Raw genomic sequence first — 19,576 nt, 5'->3', positions numbered from 1 at the left:
AAGGGGGAAAAACGTAATAATTAATTCCATTATGTTAATTAGCTTGATTTACGGCTAGCTGATCCTAAAGACTCCATATCTTAATAGGTAGTTGATTCACACGTTACAAATTTCAAAATTATATCTTCTACATTGAAGAAAAGTTTATGAACATCAATTGAAAAAACAAGAAATACGAATAAAATTTTTAATTTTTTTGCTGCTACATGATGAATATATCAATTTTACTCAGGCATTCAGGAATTTGGGTCAGCGAAGTGAAATATGAAAGTTACAAAAGTGATGGAATCGTTGTTGGGCAATCAATTTCGTTTTTGAATCTCAAAGCAACAATTTCAACCGAGTTGAATATCGATGTATCAAGGAAAAACATTGAAATTCGTTACATCGTAGAAGGTAAATAGTCTCCGATGAAAGTTGAGAACGACATGGGTGTTAAACTATATTTAGAAGTGAAAAAAATGAGCATACAGAAGCTACGTGTGTAGAAGGCACAACACAGGATACAGAAGCTTGGTGGTAATGTACATAATTTTGATGGAACATGCGGAGAAATTACGTGTGTAGAAGGCACAACACAGGATACAGAAGCTTTTGCGATGGTTGAATCAAGAATTTGTGATTTGTATTATATTTCAAAATTGGAAGTTACAAATTACATATGTTTTACTTAAAATTATAGAAAAAGGAAAAATGACTGAGTATTTGAAAAATCGATTAAACCTATAGTTTAAGAGAAATCGAATTTCCAAAATGACAGAGTCGCCACTTAATTTTTAATAAAAAATCAAGAAAAAATACAGGATTTTTCAAAAGACTTAAACAGATAAAATCAATTGAAAAGGGTTCGAGTTCAAATGTACATTCCGAGAAGGTGTTAGGCCCTCGGAATGCCCGCTAACTTGCGGTTGACCGGCGATTTGACTAAAAATGATTTTTGACTAATTTTAACTAAGTAAAAGACCTCATCATGACTTTGATTAACCTTGAAATTTTAACTAAGTAAAAGAACTCATTTAACTAATTTTGAAATTTTAACTAAGTAAAAAAGAAAACTTATTTAGTTATTACTAATTTTTGAAATTTTAACTAAGTAAAAGAACTTATTTATTTATTACTATTTTTTTTTTTTTTTTATCAAGGGGAATAACTGAAAGAAAACTTTTAAAGGGAAAACCTCAAGTGTTGACGGGACTAATAAAAATGAAACTAAGCATGGAACATAAATATATATATAAAAAAAATCTAGTATTATTTATTATTACTATTATTATTATTTATTTTATTTTATTTTTTAAAAGGGAAATAAACTAAAGAGAGTTAATCCTAAAGGGAAGTAATTTCAAGCGACGAGACTAATATAAAAAATAGAGCTAAGTATGAAATAGTTTAATTCGGATATGTATGTATATATATATATATATATATATATATATATATAGATAAAAGGGGAGAAATGGCTATCTTCGGGAACTTAATTAAATTCAACCATAAAGTAAATAAAACGTTAGTCAATCAACAAATAGATAAACAAATAACTTAAGAGGAATATATCGAATTTGGGCTTTGCCCAAATTTTCCAAATCTGCAAAAAGAAGAAGTAATAATTTATTTGGGCTTTGGCCCTTTTTCCATCTTCCTTGATCGTGATATACACAAAGTGTATATTCGAGGTATACACCATGTATACTGCCAATTCTCGAACTCCCGAACCTGTAATTTTGTCTTAACTCGGTATCTTCACATTTTCCACCTTTATTTTTTCACATTTTTACCCTGTATATGATATTTTCTGACTGTATATCGGTGTATACAGCAGGTATAACCAACTGTTTTTGACCCTTTCGGAGTTTGAAAACTTAATTTTCAGCATGCTCATCCATCTTCAACCTGTATTTTAGTTTCTTGTTGGCTGACTCGATGAACAAGAGTATTGGGCCATAAAGGCCCAATAGGAAAATGCGAGGAGAAGACATGTAATCCATGAGGATTTGGAGGAGTTTCCACATGCGAGAATAGACGAAAGAGAGTTAGAAAAGAAATATACACACATGGTCCAACAGTCGGTTCATAAGGAAAACAAACACACAGTACCATTTAAAGAAAAGAAACATGATTACACCAAAGCAACTAATTGAAGTTGGGATGTGCATGCTCAATTAACCAAGCTTCTTAACTAATAAACAAATAAAAGGGATAATATCAACTAAATGAGTTAAAGAAAAATGTCAACAGTGAACTTAAGTGAACTAATTTCCAAACAAAAAAAATCACAGTAACATAAGAAGCTATGACGGGAAACTAACATTTGGGCATATCTGAATATAATTCTCGACCTTCGTTATTTAATTTCAAGAACGTCAACAAAACTACATGGAAAGCTCCTAAATTAAGAAATAATTCGGCTCATAATTAAAGGGAAAATGAATAAGATAGCCATTTTTAAATGAAGCCAGGATAAGCTGATTGACAAGCAATAAGGAAATTCGAAACACTATCCCCGAACTTCGTGTTTAACACATGAGAATCAAAGAGGAGGGAGTGATACAAAAGAAAAAAAAAACGACAGAACTCATTTCATCCCTAAACTCTGACCGACACTTATGAGTTCACCACTTATCAAAATTTATTAGGGATGGAAAATGAAGATCATATGTATTCTAAATAGGTATGACAAATCCTTTACTTAACACATTAATTAAAAGGAAACAATCATATGGCCAGGCCAGTAACTATTGTAACCGACACAACTTACACATACAATAATCTCCTTCACATGGCAAACAAGAACATTATTATGAGGAAGAAAGCAAGTTACGCTAACACATATTCAAGACAAAATGATTAAAAGAACTAAACATACTAAGAAAACTATGAATACACTCAAATTAATAACAACATACAAGAATCCGGGGGTTCTCTCCTTCTTCGAACTAAAACGAAACAGGGTAGTCCTTATTTACGACTCCAGAAATTTCCAGAAGAATAAAGGGAGAAAAACAACATGCCACTAATCACTTAATGCAGCATACTAGAGGCAAACAAACACAAAGGCTGTTCAAAGCAAACGAGGCGAGAACCCAACCAAGCTTACACATCTAAGATCGAATTATAAAAGACCACAGAAGCTTAGAATGGGTCGGGGTTTACCTCTTTCGCAGCAGCGGACTGGACCACAACCAGCAGGATGAGCTCTTCCACCACACGAGTTTCGATTCGAGCAATGAACCAAGAAATCCAAGCAGAATGTCGGACCCGAACACTGAAACTAATTATCTCCTCTGGTTCCTTGAGGTGTATTTTTTTGTATATATTTTAGCGATTTCTTGCTTAAGTTGTTCTCTGCTCTATTGCCAAAAATAAAAATCCAACTTTCCTCCTAATATCTTTTCAACGATTTTTCCCCAATAATCTCCCTTCTAAAGCTAGTTAAGTTTCAATATTTTCTCCAACCCTTTTTCCTCACTCTGTTTCTCCAAATAAATTTTTCTAACACCAAATTTTACTTCCCAAAAATCCCCCCTTTCATATTGAAACAGCAAAGTCTTATATAGAAAGGAGCTAGGGTTCGACTTTGAGGGGGGAAAGGGCTGAAATTCCAATGGAAAGGACGCAATTCAAAATTCAAATCTTCAAAAATCTTACACCATTAAGGGAAAACAAGCTTTTTTCTGAAATTTCAACTCCATTCCAGAAAAGGAATGGAGGATGGATGGATGGATCGATTCCCATCGTCCTTGGAGCTCGACGTGGCCTCATCCCACCACCCCAAGGACGAGGAACGTTGCTACTGTACGAACCTCTGGTGAAGGAGACGCTGCTTCTGCTTTAGCCTGCTGTGATATTGCATAGAATTGGAAAGAAAAAAGGGATGGGGTCGGTGTATTGCTCTTGTACGTTATATCTAATTGTTGTTGTATATTACTCCCTCTGTCCCAATTTATATGACTTACTTTCCTTTTTAGTCAATCCCAAAAAGAATGACACATTTCTATTTTAAGTAACAATTTGCCTATAAAATGTCTTTTTTACCCTTAATGAAATGATTTACAACCACACAAATTTCTATCATTCATTTTGGACCACAAGTTTTAAAAGTCTTTCCATTTTTCTTAAAGTTTGTGTCAAATCAAAATACATCATATAAAATGGGACGGAGGGAGTATTGTTTAATGTTAGTATAGAGTTGTTGGAATGGTGGGCTGGAGGAGTTGAGCAGGGGCTGATAATTGGAAGTGGGCCTGGATTACAGAGGGAATTAGGTTGGTTGGTTTGGGCATTGTATTGTTATTGTATTGTAATGGGTCTTTTGGTGTGGAATAGTGGAAGTGGGCTGGCAATTTGCTGGCATTAAGGCCCAAAAAAGGCCTGAAAGGGTTGAAATAATTGTTAATGGAGGAATTGGATTTGTAATTTAGGACTCGGCCAAATGAGTTGCAAAATTAGCCAATTTAAGTTACGAATATGGCCAAGCATAGTTAATTGGAACAAGTTCGGCTAGTAGTTAAAATAAGATGAATTAATATAATTAATTTATGAGCTTATCAATCTTAATGAAATAAAATAATCGACCTAATTATAAACTAATTACTTCAAAAATATAAACTATTATATAACTAAACTAATTAACCAAATATTTAATTAAACAAAATCTTTTTGAGATGATTTTCAAATATTTATAAAATATGCTAATTAATAATATAATATATATATATATATATATTATATTGAAAATATATATGTATGCATATATTATTATAAAGTTCCAAAAAGTGACAAAATCACATAAAACTAACTTGAAAATATTTTGAATTTTATAAGGTCAATTATTTCAAATCGTTCGAAATTTAAGAAGCTCGATGATTAATTATTATCGGGGAGGGTCAAAATTAGGTGTCAACAACATAATTGATTCAAAAAGTATTGAGGTGAAGACATGTCAGTTATATAAGGATAAAACAACACTTATTGATGTGATGGCGAAATATAAGATAAAAAACAACTTCAATTGCAAAGTAAGAGATCAGATAGACAAAGGTATAAGAGTGTTTGAAATTTTTAGATCTATAAATGGTGATACAATTATTTTGTTTTAATGTCTGATTCATTAGTAAATAAAAAGTCTGTGATTATGATTTTTGTTTAGATGTTGAATATGATTTTTGGTATTTTTTACAATTAATAATGATAGAGTATTTGTTGATACATTAAGTGAATATGGTTGAAACGTTAAGATAATATTGTTGAAACATTACAGAATTTTATAGCAACAGTCATGTAGCATTAGTTCGTTAGTTCGTTGATACATTGAGTTAATTCTGTTTTAATAGATGCTTCATTAGTTCGTTAATATTGTTGATACATTGAGTTTACTCTGTTGATACTTTAATATACTACTGTTGAAACAATAAATAATTTAGTAGTCCCAACAATCTTAGGGCTGATACATTACAAAATATTCTGATACGTGTATAAATAATTTTTTTTGAACGTGATAGAAAGGATACACTAAATTATTATATTGGTCTTTGAAAATCGTTAATGCATTCATGTACATCATTCTTTGACTACTTTAGACATTAGTTTTGTATATATTATAAGATGTAACTGCTATATGTATTAATATGATGAAAACATTTGTACAGCTATGTGTTGGTATGCTTTTTGGACAAATGTGACTGGACTATGAAGGTTTTCTGCAGGAAAAAATATGATATTTTCATAGTTAGATGCTTCAATAGTGAATATATGTGTCCAATGAAAGATAGGGTACTAACCAAAGTCCAAGCAACAGTTGGGTTTGTAAGTGTTGTGACTGCTCCCAAATTGGTCAACCATAAATGCATTCATACTCGAAAAGATATAATTGCTGATATTAGATAATTCTATGGGGTTCAAATATCTTACCAGCAAGCATGACGTGCTAAAGAACGTGCACTAAAAATGATAAGGGGAAAACCATCTGCATGATATAGACAGATGCCGAGATACATATACTTGTTAAATACCGTGTATCCAAATTCTTATATAAGAATGCAAAAGACTGAGGACTATTAATTTATGTATCTGTTCGTAGCCTTAAGACCATTGATTAGGGGGTTCGATTACTGCAGACCAATAGTTATTGTCAATGGTGCACATCTGAGCGGAGCTTACAAAGGGACATTTGTATCAGCAAACACACTCGATGGGGTAGGTATGTATTTTTTGTAGTTGTGATGTGTTTGTAAATATTATGTATCAAATGATATAATGTGTGTCTGTAATCAGGTTGCATATTTCCATTGGCATATGGTGTTGTTGACACCGAAAATGACTGTTCATGGACATGATTTTTTGAACAATTCAAAAATGCATTTGGCGAGTGAAAAATATGTGTATTGTATCAGATATGAATGAGAGTATTATGAAGAGTGTAAGGATTTTGTTCCCAAATGTACCTCATTATGCATGCATATGGCATCTTTGGAAGAATGTATGTGGCAACTTCAAAAGGAGCGGAAACACCATAAGTGATCTATTCTACTCTATGGCTAATGCATACAGAAAGGAGGATTTTGATAAATTAATGGCCAAGGTTGCTAAAGTTGATCATAGGTTTAAGGAGTACCTTGAGGTTGCAGGGTATAAGAAGTGGTCGAGAGTTCATTCAACAGTAAATAGAGGTAGAATGATGACTTCGAACATTGCGGAATGTATCAATGGTTGTCTTGTTGAAGCACGACAATTGTTATATTAGAATTCTTGGAAAAAGTTAGAATTCTATATGGTTCTTGGCATTGCAAAAATAGAAAAATAGCCTCTTATACAAAGGACACATTAGGGAGAAGATTTGAGGAGGTATTGGTTATAAATGCGTCTAAAAGTTCAAAGATAGAGGTATGTATCATGATATATTATTTTATATTATATGTATCTAATTTACTGTATCATTCTGTAGTTTGAACATGATTTCTTTGAAATAATTGTATAGTTGATTTTTTTAATGTATGCAGGTTGTTAGGTTGTTCCATCATCTGAATTTATTTTCTCGATTTATGAAGCTGGAAGAAGATACATTGTTTGTCTTAAGCGGAAAGTATGTTCTTGTGGAAGATTTCAACTAGAAGAGATACCTTGTGCACATGCAATCGTTGTTTTAATAGCAAAAAATGTTAAAGATATGCATCAATATTGCTCTGATTACTACAAGCCTGATGAATTAGCAAAAACATATGAGATTCCAATGGTACCAATGCCAGATAAGGAAGATTGATTAACTCCTGAGGATGTGGTAGCTGAAACTGTGTATCCACCTAGATACAGACGATTAGCTAGATGACCAAGAAAAAAAGAATGCAGATGAAAAGATTACGGTAAACACAAATTCTTGTGGACAAGAAGGTCACAACAGAAGAACTTGTACTTTCTTCCCAAAAGAAAAGTGAAATAATTGTAATATTTCTAAGACATTAATGTTTTTGTTGAATAATTTTTCACGTAAACAATTATAATTTTAAGTATTGTTTACATTTGTTATTAATCAGTATTGGTGTTGAAAAAAATACTTTGTTATGATTTATGTTAAATAAATTTTAAGTTGCACTTATAATTATAAATACTTTGTTATGATTTGTGTTGAAAAATACTTTTGTATCAATGTTACTTTTGTCAAATAAATTTTGTTATGCACTTATAATTATAAATAAATTGTTGGGTAATGTATATGCTAATGTATCATGTACATTAGCAATGCATCATGTACATTTAATTTCATTACATTTGTTATATCATATAATGTAATGGTTATTGTATCATTTACAATAACTATAGATCATGTATCATGTAATATATATTATGTATCATGTGCGATAATTTATTTGATACATACATTAAACAACTATTTTTTAGCACAACTATAATATTCATTATTAATAATGAATCATATATACAAGTAGTTTTCAAAAACCTATTTATTATTAATTGTTTATTATATTTGATTAATGAGATGATACATATAATAATGAATACATGTATCAGATACATTATACGTTATATACTGCACTTTTTCTTTATGTAATGCCATAATATGTCTAAAATTTAACTTTTTATAAGCAAAACTACTTGTTCCATAATGTAGCAAAACACAATAAAACTTTAGTGAAATTGTCAAAAGGAGCAAAAAATATATAAAATATTGTCTATGCAAAGATACTACTCTATGTGAACCAAATCTTCTTCTGGTGATGGTGTGACTACGCCCTTAGGTTTTGGTGGATCATCATTCTCACTAACGTATGCACACTTAGCCTTCTCACTACCTTAACTCCACATCAATGCTCCATATCTTTTGCGTAGGTATTCATGACGAAAATCAACAAATGATATTTCGATTTGGTCGCTCAGATACTCCACAAATGTAGCAACATATAACCCGCAGTCTCTACAAAAATGCAGAATATAAATTATAAACTTAAATGATACATGATTAAAAATGCATAATATAAATCAGAATACTTACAGGCTAGCACTCTTTTGTGGTACAATGTCTTGTGCAAATTTAACAATGAAAGGAACTTGTGCCTCCAAAAGTGAACCAGTAATGTTGTCCTTGTACGCATCACAATCACCAAAGTTTGTTAGTTCAGTTTCTTCAAAGAATCCATTGTTCATTAGGTAAGAAGGAAGCATTTAAGACAACATTTTTATCTCGTGAGGAATTGCATTTTTCCTTGAGCCTATTGATGAGTCATACACTCTTATCACCCTTTTTTTCAATTCAACAACCGCCAGCACCCAATGAAATTCTTAACCGCAGTTAATCGGGATGTAGACCTCATCTACAAGAAAGCAGCTGGGATTTCAAATCCTTTGATGATGTTAGTTATTGACCTCTCATAAACAGATATAGCTGAAGCGCGATCAATGTGTTCTTGGGTATACTAATAAGATCATCATCATTAGCCATGTAATACCTATCATAACAATTTTTGACGTGTGATATTAACAAGCAAGGGTAGGGGTGAAAATGGTTTCCTTCGTACCAAACACACCCTAAAACTTGTTTAATGCACTTTAAGCAATGTCAATACTAGTACATGATTTGCTTATTTTACACTATTATTTATTATCCAATATAAATTAAACAAATAAAAAAACTATATTATAATTAACAAAAGAAATGTACATTTAAAATAGATATATTTGGAGGGCCAAAGACTTCACATTTTCAATTATAGAGAAAAATAATTAGTTTTATATAAGAAGATAAAAAGGAAGAGAAGTTACAATATATTTGGTAATATCATGAATTTTGAGTAAATAAAAATTAGAAGCTTAACTCATTTGGCTAATCCATATTTTTATAGGTTGAATATGGATATCAACCCATATTTTACCCATGAAAAAAGTCACTCACCCAACCCATTAAATATGGACGGGTTATCAAAATATGGGCTCATTTTGCCGGGGCATAACGTATTAGTGTCTACTAGAGTTCAAAATTGTCACACATTTTATTTTATTTTTGCCCTAACAGCTGACTTAAGTTTAACCATTTTTCTATAGATGTGCATTATGTTAGTGAAAAACTTACAAGATAACAAAAAATACAAGATTACAATTGAAAATAGAAATGAAGAAATAAATATCTTAAGGTTGAGGCGCGGATATCTCGTTCTCTTTAAGGAGATTCAAGTCCACTGCAGCAAATGTTTTTCACCGGTCTAGCAGTAGTCCTCTTTGACTTGTCCCCTCCAGGATACAACAGCATTCGCAAAGTATAACTCAACAACTCTGGACAAGAGTTGAGTCCAAAGTTCCACAAAAAAAAAACACCTCCCTTTAACTAATAAAAACTCTTTTTTTGACAAACTTTATGCACTCTATATTTTCCTTGTGTTTACCTAAACCAAATGAAGACTACCACTATTTATAGCTGAGGAAGTCTTCTTACCAATTGATAGGAAGATAATGGATAGTAAATAGTGAAGATAAATGACCTTAGGAGTTACATAGGTTACAAGGATCATGGAGGAGTAAAGAATGGAATAATGAATCACTAAGCCACCAACGGCTTGCTGCTGCACCAAAAAGTTTGTAACATATGCACTAACTCCATTTGGAGTAATGCTGAACCGGTAATGCAGCAATTATGATTGTTTTTACATCCAACATTTTGTAACCTATGAAAAGTGAGAAGTCAACCAATGGCCAGAAAATCAATATCTGTGTGACTATGCAGAATATTGCAAAATTTAATATATATTAGAATATTAAAATGCCACACTACCACATTCTTATATTTGTAGGAACAAATGGTGAAACCTACTTCAACACAGCAACTTTAGTCTCTTGTGTGCAAAATTTCCCAAAAAGTCCTGTGGTTGGGATTTTCTGGCTTAGGTGGTGCTATTTTAACTCAGATATATATATGCAGTAATCACACTTCACTTATATTATTTATGATTGCCGTTGGACCAGCAATGGTGATTGTAGCTCTCATGTTTATAATCAGGCCTGTTGGAGGCCACAAACAAGTTAGGCCTTCTGATGGACTAAGTTTTTCATTTGTTTACATTTTAGCTTCTTACTTAATGGGAGTTATGCTTGTTGGATTGTTAGCATTTTAATATTTTTTATTATATTATTAATTTGCACCTTTGTCCGTTTGGCAGTATCTATCCAGTCAGCATGTTGCATGCATTTTAGGAGTTACAAACCTCACTCTTAATGTGACATTTCATCTACTATCAGTTAGGCTTTATTGCCATTCTTCATTAGTGATAAATGTTGTAGAGAACGTTGGGAAGTTATGGTCTTTGTGCAGCATCTTCCTTTTGTCCGTTGAGTCTTTGCACATTGGTGGTCTTTAGTACGTTGCCCACTTTACTTCACTCTACTATAAATAGTGGTGGTCTTCATTTGTTTTGTAAGACACACAACACACTAGAAAAATATAGAGTGAAAGAGTTAGTCAAAAAAGAGACTTCTTATTAGTTGAAGGGAGGTGTTCTTATTTGTGGAGCTTTGGACTCAACTCTTGTCCAGAGTTGCTGAGTTAAAGTTGTTGTATCCTGGAGGGGACAACTTAGGAGGACTACTGCTAGACCAGTGAAAACATTTGTTGCAGTGGGCTTGAATCTTCTTAAAGAGAACGAGATATCCGCTCCTAGCCTGAATAGATTTATTTTCTTCATTTTATTTTCAATTGTTATCTTGTAAGTTTTCACTAACAAAGACTTAATTTATTGATGTTAGCCAAAATGTTATTATAATCTTCACAGTTATTTTATTTGTCATTTTGATAATCCCTATTGTGATCCCTATCTATTTGAGTTTTACTCAAGAGCCAAGAGTAGTACCAGAAGAAGAGGCACTTCTATCTCAGTCAGGTGATCAAGGTCCTGGAAGATCAGAACACGACGATGGTCAAGAAATTATATTTAGTGAGGCTGAAGAGGAGAAGCCGAAGGGAGTAGACTTGCTTCATGCTTTAGAAAAGCAGAAAAGAATCGCGCAATTACTAGTGAGACTAGCAAAAGGAGCTGTGAGGATCAATAGAAGACGAGGTCCTCGAGGCTTTTAATAAAAGCAGATTTCTGGGTTATGTTTTTCTCATTGCTTTTCGGTTCTGGATCTGGTTTGACTGTCATTGATAACTTGGTACAGATGAGCCAATCTTTAGGATATGAAAACACACATGTATTTGTTTCGATGATCAGCATATCATATGGAACTTCCTTGGCTGTATTGGAGGTGGATACTTTTCTGAGATAATAGTCAGGTATTAACTTATCTTAAATGCATATTCAAATCTCATAAATCTCTCACACGACCTTGTCAAACAGGGATAATGCATATCCATGGCTGTTGCTCAAGTCGTGATGGCCTTTGGTCATTTCTTCTTTGCTATGGGTTGGCCTAGAGCTATGTATATTGGTACTCTTTTGGTTGGACTCATTGGGCGATTGTGCCAGCAGCTGCTGCTTCTGAATTGTTTGGGTTAAAGAATTTTGGGGCTTTGTACAATTTCCTCACTATATTGCCAACCCAGCTGGTTCATTAGTATTTTCAGGTCTTATTGCTAGTAGTATATATGACAGGGAAGCTGAAAAGCAAGCTCAACAGCACCAATAAGGACGTTTCAATTTGGCATCGGTTTTGACAAGTTTTTTAAACATGGATGAACCTCCCTCTAAAGTGTGAAGGTACCATTTGCTTCTTCTTGCCTTCCTTGATAATGTTAGGACTCTGCATTATTGCTGCTGTTCTAAGCATGATTCTAGTGTACCGCACAAAGACTCTGTACGCTAAATCTGTATGGAAGATCTTGTACGTAATGTATCCTCGGCGGATAGAAATATAAGCATCCTGAAAAAGGACATCTTCTGTCAATTCATATTTCCAAATATAACCATAATGTGACACTGGATACCATCTCCAAAATACTTCCAGGTGAGAGAGCAAACGACAAAGAAGACAATAGCCTGGTTTTGCTGTAGCAAAAACATTCCTTGGTTGAGTAAAATAATATTGTATTGCAAGTCATTTCTGTATATTTGTAATTTCTCAATCTTTAAGTTGTTAAATTTTGATTGTCAACCACCATTAGTAACAGTGTTGATTGATTTTTTGCTAATTGGCAAATCCTTTTCTGTCAGAGATTGGTCCAGTGACATTGACAACAATGACAGACAATTAACAACATACCTAATTTAATTTTAATCCCACAAAGTGAGATCTGGAGAGGCTAGGATGTACTTGCACCTCTTCCCCTACCTTGTGAAGGTAGAGAGACTGGCCACTCAGTTATTTTAAAATAAATTCTTGATAGCAGCAGCTACACAGATGACATCTAACTATACACAATAATGAAGAAAACATGTAGATCAAGTCAAAGCTGAACACCATGAAAAATATCGAGAGCTTAAAAGAAAAACAGTCTTATTTGATCTATACACCAGAGAAAAAAGTCTTTAAAGTTTTCACCAGAAAGTTTTAAAGTTTCAGTAACAAGCTAAATGACAGGCATAAAATGCCTAGCGCCCTGTATATGCAAAAGGAAAAACTCTAATAGAGTATCTTCACCAGTAAAGCTGTATGTACTATGGGTTTCATTGTGGATGCGGTGGTTTACTATCAATTATCAACCATGCAACAATGCCAGCGGCAAGTATGACCCATCCGAAAATGTCATAATTGAGATCACTGCTCTTCTTTTTTGAACTCTGCAATGCAAGAGAAGACACATTGGTGAATCAGCAATAATATTGATAAATCGAAAATGAATCTGACAAAACCACCAGATTTTCACAGAGCTTCAGTACCAGTCTTAAGAGGACTTTAACTTTCAAATTTCCAGGGAGGATAAAGTATATGTAACATTTAAAGGAGTACAAAATCAAATAGCAAAAATTAGACTCTGTGAGGAAGGCATAACGATTTATTCTGAAAAATTTAAATGGAAAAAAAAAATCAAGACACGTCAATTAGTAAGGATTATACTGAACACAGAAGATAAGATATAGCTCCTATCAAGAGATAAGGGGTGAGAACTAAAGACTAAAGAGATACCTTTGTGCTTGTCGATGTTGAAGGTTCTGCTGCCATAGTTTGTTGAATGGGACCATGTCTGTGCATTTCCATGTGCAATTCTTGAGCCTAAATATAATGTAGAAGAACATAAATCGAGACTCCCAACCATAAAATGAGACATTTCATGAGTAAAGATATCACAAATTTGACAAAATAAAACAAACTAAACAATAGAAAATTTCCACAAGCTGCACCACCTAGTAAGGACATTTCTAAAAGACCAATCCCGGGCGTGTGGGAGGTTTTGTTGAGTCTCACATTGAGTGTGGGAGGATTGAACAACCCCCATCACTCAAGCTAGCTTTTGGGTTTGAGATAGACCCAAGAACCATTTTCTTATCATATCCAGACCCTTGTGAGATCCACTTCTACACCAACGAAACCAAGGAAATACCCAGCCAGCCAAACAACAGACAGCTACCTAATAAACTCCAACGGAACCTAGAATCTCACACCCCATAATTTTGTGAATGGCAATAGAATAAAATAAAGGGATACTTGAGAAGATGTACACTTCGCCATCTAGTTTACCAAACCTAAACCGAAGTACACACTACCTATACACTGTACATATTTTATTAACTAGATGGCCCAAAGGTTTGGGCGGTAATTTTTCCTAAAATAAATATTGATGTGGAAAAAGAATTTGCAAAATTTGGAACTTCCCTTTTCCTACTAGATAGGTAAATTCTGAAGGATGCAGTCACTTGGTAGTGTAGTGATTGGTGCATCTTTGCTTCAAATTTTATACCAGTTATTTCTTAATTTCCTTCCTTATGAGTCCTAATTTTATTTTCCTTATCTGTTGCTACTTTTGTGAATTTCAATCGATGTAAGGAATGGAAACCTGAAGAGGACGTCAAGAAAGCCTTCAGGAACAAAATTAGTATGATGAGCAAATTGATGCACATACTAGCGTCACATATATAATATGTATCACTGCATGAGCACAGGTAACGAGGAATAACACACATTTTGATAGAAGACTCTATCTTTCATTTTTAAAGTAATTGCACTTCTTCATCTCCCTCAATATCAACGATGAATGGCCATCCAACAATAAGCGTCTTTTGGCATAACAGTAAAGCTATTAACTTAAAGTGATAATCCATCCATCCTTTACCGCAAGATGTTTTCTTACTTATCAGTCTCTAAGATAATACAAAAGATATGTCATATGAAATAACTGTTTCGCCTACGTACACCGCACATAAAGACCTACAAAATGGCTAACTATAGCTCAATGTTAAACTAACCAAAACTGAACAGACGTTCTAAAGCGATCAGCTTTGAGCGTACATCAAGTCAATCAACATGGACTAAATTCAAACTAGCAACTTTGACTTCTAATCACCCTACCCGAACAGACAAACTGACGAAAGTTATTGGATTGGACATGTTATCAAACACAGAGTGAAAAAAGCCATTCAATATTCTATAAATTAACATGATTTCAATTATGTCAAATAATTACAACTCGGTTAAAATCATAAACTGAAAAATATTGGCATTAATATGAATTTGTGAGCATATAATTTCAGTAGTTATAGACAGTAATAGTTTTTTGGGGTATTTATTAGGCTTTGATTTCACGCGTGATATTTCATGGTGCAAGACTTTATGAGAGTTAAACGTGGTGATAAGTTCAGTTTGAGAAGAAGTCAAGGAGGAAAATTAAATGCATTAAATGAGCCTCAAGAATCAATTTAGGTTCTTCATATATAGTTATGCTTAAAAATATTAATCTCGGTTGAACTTACAATTTATAGTAAATTTTGCATAGTTTTAAACATCTAAAAATTTAACTTATTAAGTTGATGTAATTCAATCTAGCATCAAGTTTAGTCAAATAGACTCTCGAAATATGGAGAGTATCACATAAATTGGACCGAGGCACGGTAATTAGTAAGATCTCATAATGCTCTGATTGACGACGAAAATTTGGCTCTAATGTTGACTAAATTTTACATGTATAATGACAAATGATGTGAAGGGTAATCTAAAAAGGTGTCACCAAAACTATTGGTGACGATATCACACATCGTTTAGGTGCAGGGTGGATGTGGAGGCTTGCCTCCGAAGTCTTGTGTTAAGAAGGTGCCACTGAAACTTAAAGGCAAGTTATACATAGTGGTGTTTAGACCAACTATGTTGTATTGGCAGAATGATAGCTAGCCAAGAACTCCCACAATCATAAGATAAAAGTTGCGGTAATGAGGATGTTGAGATAGATGTGTGGGCATACTCGGAGAGATAGTATTAGAAGTGAAGATATTTGGGACAAGGTGGAAGTATCCCCGATGGAGGATAAGATGTGAGAAGCAAAACTGAGATGGTTTGTACATGTGAAGAGGATAGGAACATATGCCCCAGTGAGGAGGTGTGAGAGGTTGACTATGGATGGATTCAAGAGAGGAACAAATAGTCCAAAGAAGAAGAAGTATAAGGAAGAGGTGATTAGAAAGAGCATGACGAGGTTACAATTACCGAGAAAACAGCCTTAGCTAGGAGGTTATGAAGGACGCGAATTAGGGTAGAAAGTTAATAAATAGTTGGGTGTCATCTTGTTTTCCTTACATACTAGTTAATTATAGTATTACTCTTGTAGTTTCTTGTCTTTCTATTTCTGCTACTACATGTTTCTTGTACTTCAATTATCATAGTATTTTGTTGTAGTTACTACACCTTTTCAGAGTGTTTTGTGATGCTCTCTATAGTATTTTTCCATAGCTTGTCCACTTCGTCATTTTTTTCAATCTACTTTAAATTGCTTTTCCATGAGTCAAGGGTCTTATCAAAAACCACCTTTGTACTTCCGAAGATAGGGGTAACGCCTACGTGCAATCTACCCTTTCCACTGAATATTATGTTGTTGTAGGTAATCTAATACTCCCTCCGCTCCATATTTATGGTATTTTAAGCCTGGACACACCCCTTTAAGAAGTCACTTACTCATAGAGATAAGAAGTGATTGCACCTTGATTAAATAATTTTACTTTAATATGATTTCTTGGTTAGGTAAAAATTCACTTATTTAAGTGTAAATTTGGAAAAGAACTATTAATAACTTCTTGATTATGTTAAAAACTATCTATTTTGGACTAAATGTAAAAGTTAAAAATACTATAATATGGATAGGAGGAAGTAAGGGGCAAGAAAAGATACACAAAAAATTACTACAATATCGATATACACCAATTACAAAGGACCACGTAGGAATGAACTTGAAAAAAAAGAATTGAGTGCGAAAATTGGGAATAAGCGAGGAAAAGGCAATGGCACACAACCACGTGTAGCAGTTTGATATCATTCATTTGGAATACCTAAATACAACATAAATATGCAAAGCATTAAACATATCGAGACTTTGCTAAAAGAACAACAAAAGTTTCACCTTAGCAGCAACATCCAAAGATTTGCGGTAAAGGTCATTTGAGGGATCCTGCATTCAGAGTAGCAAAAATATAAGCTACTTGCAACAGTAAAGCACACATACATTTGGAATGTCTGTTGAGAAAGATATACCGCATCAGATGCCTGCTTAAAGCACATAGTTGCTTTTTCAAAGTAAAGAGCAGCTGCATCCATATCAGTAACTAATAAACCATATGAAGTATAGGCATTTCCCAAACACCAAAGCACATCATGCTTCGTTTTAGGGTTCAAAGTCAATGCCTTCTCCAACTTTGAGGTTGCATCTGCCAAGTTAATTCCCCAAATAAACGACAACAAATACACATTTCATCAGCCTCTTAGAATTTCAAAAACTCAAAGAACAAGAACAGCAAACAAAAGAAAGAACAATTTTTTAGCTGAAGAAACACACTATAGGTTAAATTAGAAATTTAACTAACCGATCCTAAAAAATCTAATTTATAACAAACTATTTAATCAAGTCCCAAAACTCAAGCAACTCAATACCAGAAATCATTTGTTTCGATTTGGCTCCATGCTCGAACTGTGCTAGATTCAGCAATGCACGTCCCCACCTAGCCAACTTCTGCATTCAACATCACATAACAAAAACAACAAACTCGTTTATTCAACAAAGCATCGAAGTTCAAATTAAACGCAAAACATATCAAACAGCTGAAATCCAATTAGAACGATAAAACAGAAACGATAAATGAAGAGAAAGAGGAGATACTGACATCACCATCAAGCGGATTCTGAGCATAAGAGGTTTCAGCACTCTTCCGATCGCGTTCGAGGGAGAGGCGCATCTCCATTGCTGAGGTGCTTCGATTCGATTTTAGGGTTCTAGTTAAATTTGATTTTAGGGTTCTAGTTAAATAATGGTCGACACGTCATTAGTTTGAGCGCTGCCACGTGTATTAGTGAGCCACTCAATGGCTGCCAACTAATTAAACACTTTACACGTGCATTTTTGAACTAAAAAAAAAATAAAATTAATTAAGGGTATAGTTGTCATTTCAGCATTTTTTTTTACTGTTGTAGGCCTCAAAAATCACTCCTACTCGCGCAAAAAACGTGCACATCACGCGTTTTGCCAGGTAAGACACGCGTGTTTATTTATTAAAAGGTTGGATAGTTAAAGTGTCTGTTTGTGCACTATGAAAGTTGGAGGTCAAAGTTAAAATTTGAAGCCAAGTTTAAGGTCCAATATATGTATTATCCCGAGAAAATATTGTGGGCTTTTTTTTGAATTCTAGGCTTTTAGTAAATCATAATCTATTCTATTGGGCTACGAAGAAATTTAACCGAAAATGCCATATATAGCCCATTTCAGGACTACTAATCAATAAGAGCTGAAATGTCTCTCTTTAGGCCACTACTACACTTCTGATGAAATTATATTGACTTTTATCCATTATTTGGATTTGACTTCATGACATATTATATAGTTTAAGACAATGACATAAGCGCGCAGTGCGGCATATACTATTCACGCATGTTCCGTGAATGGCGGTGCATATTTTCATGCACTAACAACTTCACTAATACTGAGGAGTTGATTGATAATCATTACACAAAAGAATAAAGATGACACAAATACGTTAAATAATCAAAAAAAAATTGTCCAATTTGTCTTTCTAGTGGGACATGCAACACATCTTTTCAACCATAAATACTTTTTTGTTCTTGATTAAAGTTTTTAGATTTGACTTTTTTTTGAATATAGAGTCATATTTATTAAGGAATATTTTACCCTTAAATGTGAGAGTTTTCAAAGCGAATTAAAATTTGATCTGGATATCAAATACTGTTTAAAAAAATATCTTAGACTATTTACGTAGCAATTATGGGTGGAAGTTATTGCAGGAGATATACCACGTGTGATACAGACGTGGCATATTCTCTTTCGATAATATAAAGACTGAGGAATAAGAGCCTCTTAAAACTTACCATAGGTGTATCATGTATGATAGGTATATACATATATTATATAATACTATTAATTAATTAATAAATATTTTTGTTTTATTAAAATAACTAAATTATGATTATTTAATGTGATTTTGTAGATAATCTTTTTACCATGAAAGTGTTCATACGATAAATACTTTTTCGTCCCAATTTATTTGTTTTACTTTTTCTTTTAATTCAATCTATCAATCCTTCAACTTTTTGTAACAAGTTAAGATTATAATATAAGATATTTTAACATATTAAAGTCAAAATAGACAAATCAGAACGAAAAAAATAAAAATAAAATCAAGTGTGGTTCAAATAAAGAGGTTATGCATGTAGTGTCAATTTTTTTGTGGGAATCCATAGACATGTGAACACCAAAAATAAAACGGGAGAAAGAAGACAGAAAATGCGTTACAAGACCTTGACCTAAAGGTTTTCATAGCATTTTCAACCTTTTTCACTATAAACATTTTTAAAATATCAAAAAGACTTGAAATTGTATCAAATGCATCTTCAAATTATCAATCACTTTATTTAGTACGTTTCTTTCTTTTTTTTTTAATTTTTTGTGTACCTTTGACTATCCACTCAATGCGTAAGATTTATTCAAGTCTAGAGGAACATA

General features: G+C 33.2%; 1 protein-coding gene and 1 pseudogene across 1 annotated transcript; one reads left to right on the top strand and one right to left on the bottom strand.

The window, feature by feature from the left end:
* The first annotated feature begins 10,258 nt into the window (after positions 1-10,258).
* LOC102588885 (protein NUCLEAR FUSION DEFECTIVE 4-like) lies at positions 10,259-12,346 on the top strand (annotated as a pseudogene).
* A 553-nt stretch (positions 12,347-12,899) lies between these two features.
* On the bottom strand, positions 12,900-17,866 carry LOC102589314 (mitochondrial import receptor subunit TOM20-like). Its single transcript, XM_006346002.2, has 6 exons — positions 17,727-17,866; positions 17,497-17,575; positions 17,101-17,273; positions 16,970-17,017; positions 13,555-13,641; positions 12,900-13,208 (listed from the first exon to the last, which is right to left on the bottom strand). The coding sequence occupies exons 1-6, from the start codon at positions 17,802-17,804 to the stop codon at positions 13,095-13,097; spliced, it is 579 nt and encodes a 192-aa protein (XP_006346064.1). The 5' UTR covers positions 17,805-17,866; the 3' UTR covers positions 12,900-13,094.
* Between the last annotated feature and the right edge of the window lie 1,710 nt (positions 17,867-19,576).

This window comes from Solanum tuberosum, unplaced genomic scaffold (genome assembly GCF_000226075.1).
Source record: "Solanum tuberosum cultivar DM 1-3 516 R44 unplaced genomic scaffold, SolTub_3.0 scf00076, whole genome shotgun sequence".
Lineage (NCBI taxonomy): Eukaryota > Viridiplantae > Streptophyta > Magnoliopsida > Solanales > Solanaceae > Solanum > Solanum tuberosum.
The sequence above is the reverse complement of the archived record's forward strand: the minus strand, read 5'-3'. Positions and strand labels throughout refer to the sequence as shown.